The following is a 2,021-nucleotide window of genomic DNA, read 5'->3' on the forward strand; positions in this document are numbered from 1 at the left end:
CAGTATTGCGAGAGGCCATTACCGTAACAGACAGTGTGTTTACGCCAGCTGTGTCGATACTATAGCCTGGCGCTCTTTCCCCCTGCCTGCCCACAGTTCCCCAAGCCGCCATCTCTCAACTGTGTGTTCTGAGAGATGAGAGCAAACATACAACACTGCGCTATCATACGCGCACCACACACCAAAACACAACCACACACCACACAATAATCATGCAACACACACACACACACACACACACAACACACACACACACACACGAGTGCATGATGGATGAGAGATGCCCCTGAATTCGTGCCAGCCTGGAGGGCGCATTCCCCCCCCCCCCCTAACTTCCCACATAACAAGCCCCATTCATCTGGCCTAACTCACTTAATTAGTACCGCCCCTCCAGGAGGAAACAGTCAATCTGGCACAACCGTCTAAAGAGGACAACACAACTATAGCTGATGCTTAATGATTACCGCATTATTGTCGCTCACATTCAGCATCACACTGCCACAGACACCAGTGGCGGCTGCTGGGGGGAGGACGGCTCTTAATAAGGTCTGGAACGGAGCAAATGGAATGGCATCAAACACATGGAAACCACTCATTCCGTTCCAGCCGGTGCCACAAGCCCGTCCTCCCCAATTACGGTGCCACCAACCTCCTGTGACAGACATAGAGAAAACAGAGAAGAGAGAAGCTCTCTCTCGCCGACACACAAACACACAATCACACAATCACACAAACACACAAACACACTGCGCAATTAGCAAAACACCAGTTCTACATAACTCTATGGGCTGAGATTCTGAGGTAGACCCACAAACCTCCACCTTACAGACCCCCTGCCCACAGGTGTGGTGGGAACTGGGCACAGTCCTTACCCTGGGCTGGTGAGAACGTTGCAGGGCCCTGCTGGTGCAGCCGTGCCCATTGCCGACCGGGACTGGCCTCATGGTGGGGGGCAAAGGTGAGGGCAAGGGGGCACCACGCAGCACTGCCAACCAGATGCAGCGAGGCTCGGCGGCACTACAGTCCACCCCTACGGGATTCTGGAAGCACCACTTTGACTCAGCTGGTGGAGCAGGGTAGGGGGGCATAGCCGCGGGCATTGGGGCGCAGAGATTACCCAACACGGGCCGACCTGATGCCAACATGGGCCACACACACACACGAGGGGGCAAAGTCTTGACACTATCGCACAAACACGCTATTTTCCAGTAAACGACACAGGTGTCAGAGTAACACATGCATCCTCTCTGGCCAAGTCCTACTGTCAGCACCAATCCATGGGGATAAAACAAGCAGTGAAAGCAGAAGCCAAGAGGGCTGAGTAGCTCGTCAGATGGGCCAAGATCATCCCTGAAGAAAAAAATCCCAATAGTTCCAACCAGTTCAGTCTAGTCCCCTGTTCTCCTCTGCGTTCCTCTCATCCCGATGCTGGCACGTCTCCAAAGATACCTGCTTTCAGTCCCATATCCCCGTCTCAAACTCCTGACCTCCAAGGACGTAAAGGAGCTTTCCAAGGCACACACACTCACACACGCTGGGGGGGGGGTGCACGCCGTGGTGGGGCGTCCTGGGCCCTGAGAAGATATCAAAGAAGTCCTGGAAAGCAGATGTATGCCGGAGTGTGTGTGGTAGCAGGGAGGTCTGGTTTCCCTACAGACAGACAGACGGTCTGACTGACTGACTGACAAAGCGACTGACAGACTAACTGACAGTGCCTCTCCTCTCCCAGCACAGCAGTGTCCTGTCCAGCGGTGTTCAGCAGGACACAAAGCCACTGTGTCTGTCAACCCCCCTAACACACAAACTGTCACAGCTAGAGGGCTGGCTCCTCCCTCTCTCCCTCCCTCCCTCTCTCGCTCTCTCTCTTTCCCGCCCTCCCTCTGTCTCTCTCTTCCCGACTCTCTCTCTCTCTCTCTCTTTCCTCCTTTTGTCAGCCTCCAGCTCGTTGTCCGGCTCCACTTCTACCAATTCATCCCTCGCTCCGTCTCTGTCCCTCGTTCACGCTCTCACTCCTCTGTTCC

At 54.7% G+C, this 2,021-nt stretch overlaps 1 protein-coding gene across 1 annotated transcript in view; it reads right to left on the bottom strand.

The window, feature by feature from the left end:
• The window catches only part of arhgap23a (Rho GTPase activating protein 23a), a 53,676-nt gene extending 51,861 nt beyond the window's left edge, over positions 1–1,815 (bottom strand). Inside the window, 1 exon segment of the mRNA XM_070449605.1 lies at positions 873–1,815. Within this exon segment, the coding sequence (XP_070305706.1) occupies positions 873–1,238 (366 nt within the window). The 5' untranslated portion in view covers positions 1,239–1,815.
• Positions 1,816–2,021: the final 206 nt, after the last annotated feature.

Source organism: Salvelinus sp. IW2-2015, linkage group LG20 (assembly GCF_002910315.2).
Source record: "Salvelinus sp. IW2-2015 linkage group LG20, ASM291031v2, whole genome shotgun sequence".
Classification (NCBI taxonomy): Eukaryota; Metazoa; Chordata; class Actinopteri; order Salmoniformes; family Salmonidae; genus Salvelinus; species Salvelinus sp. IW2-2015.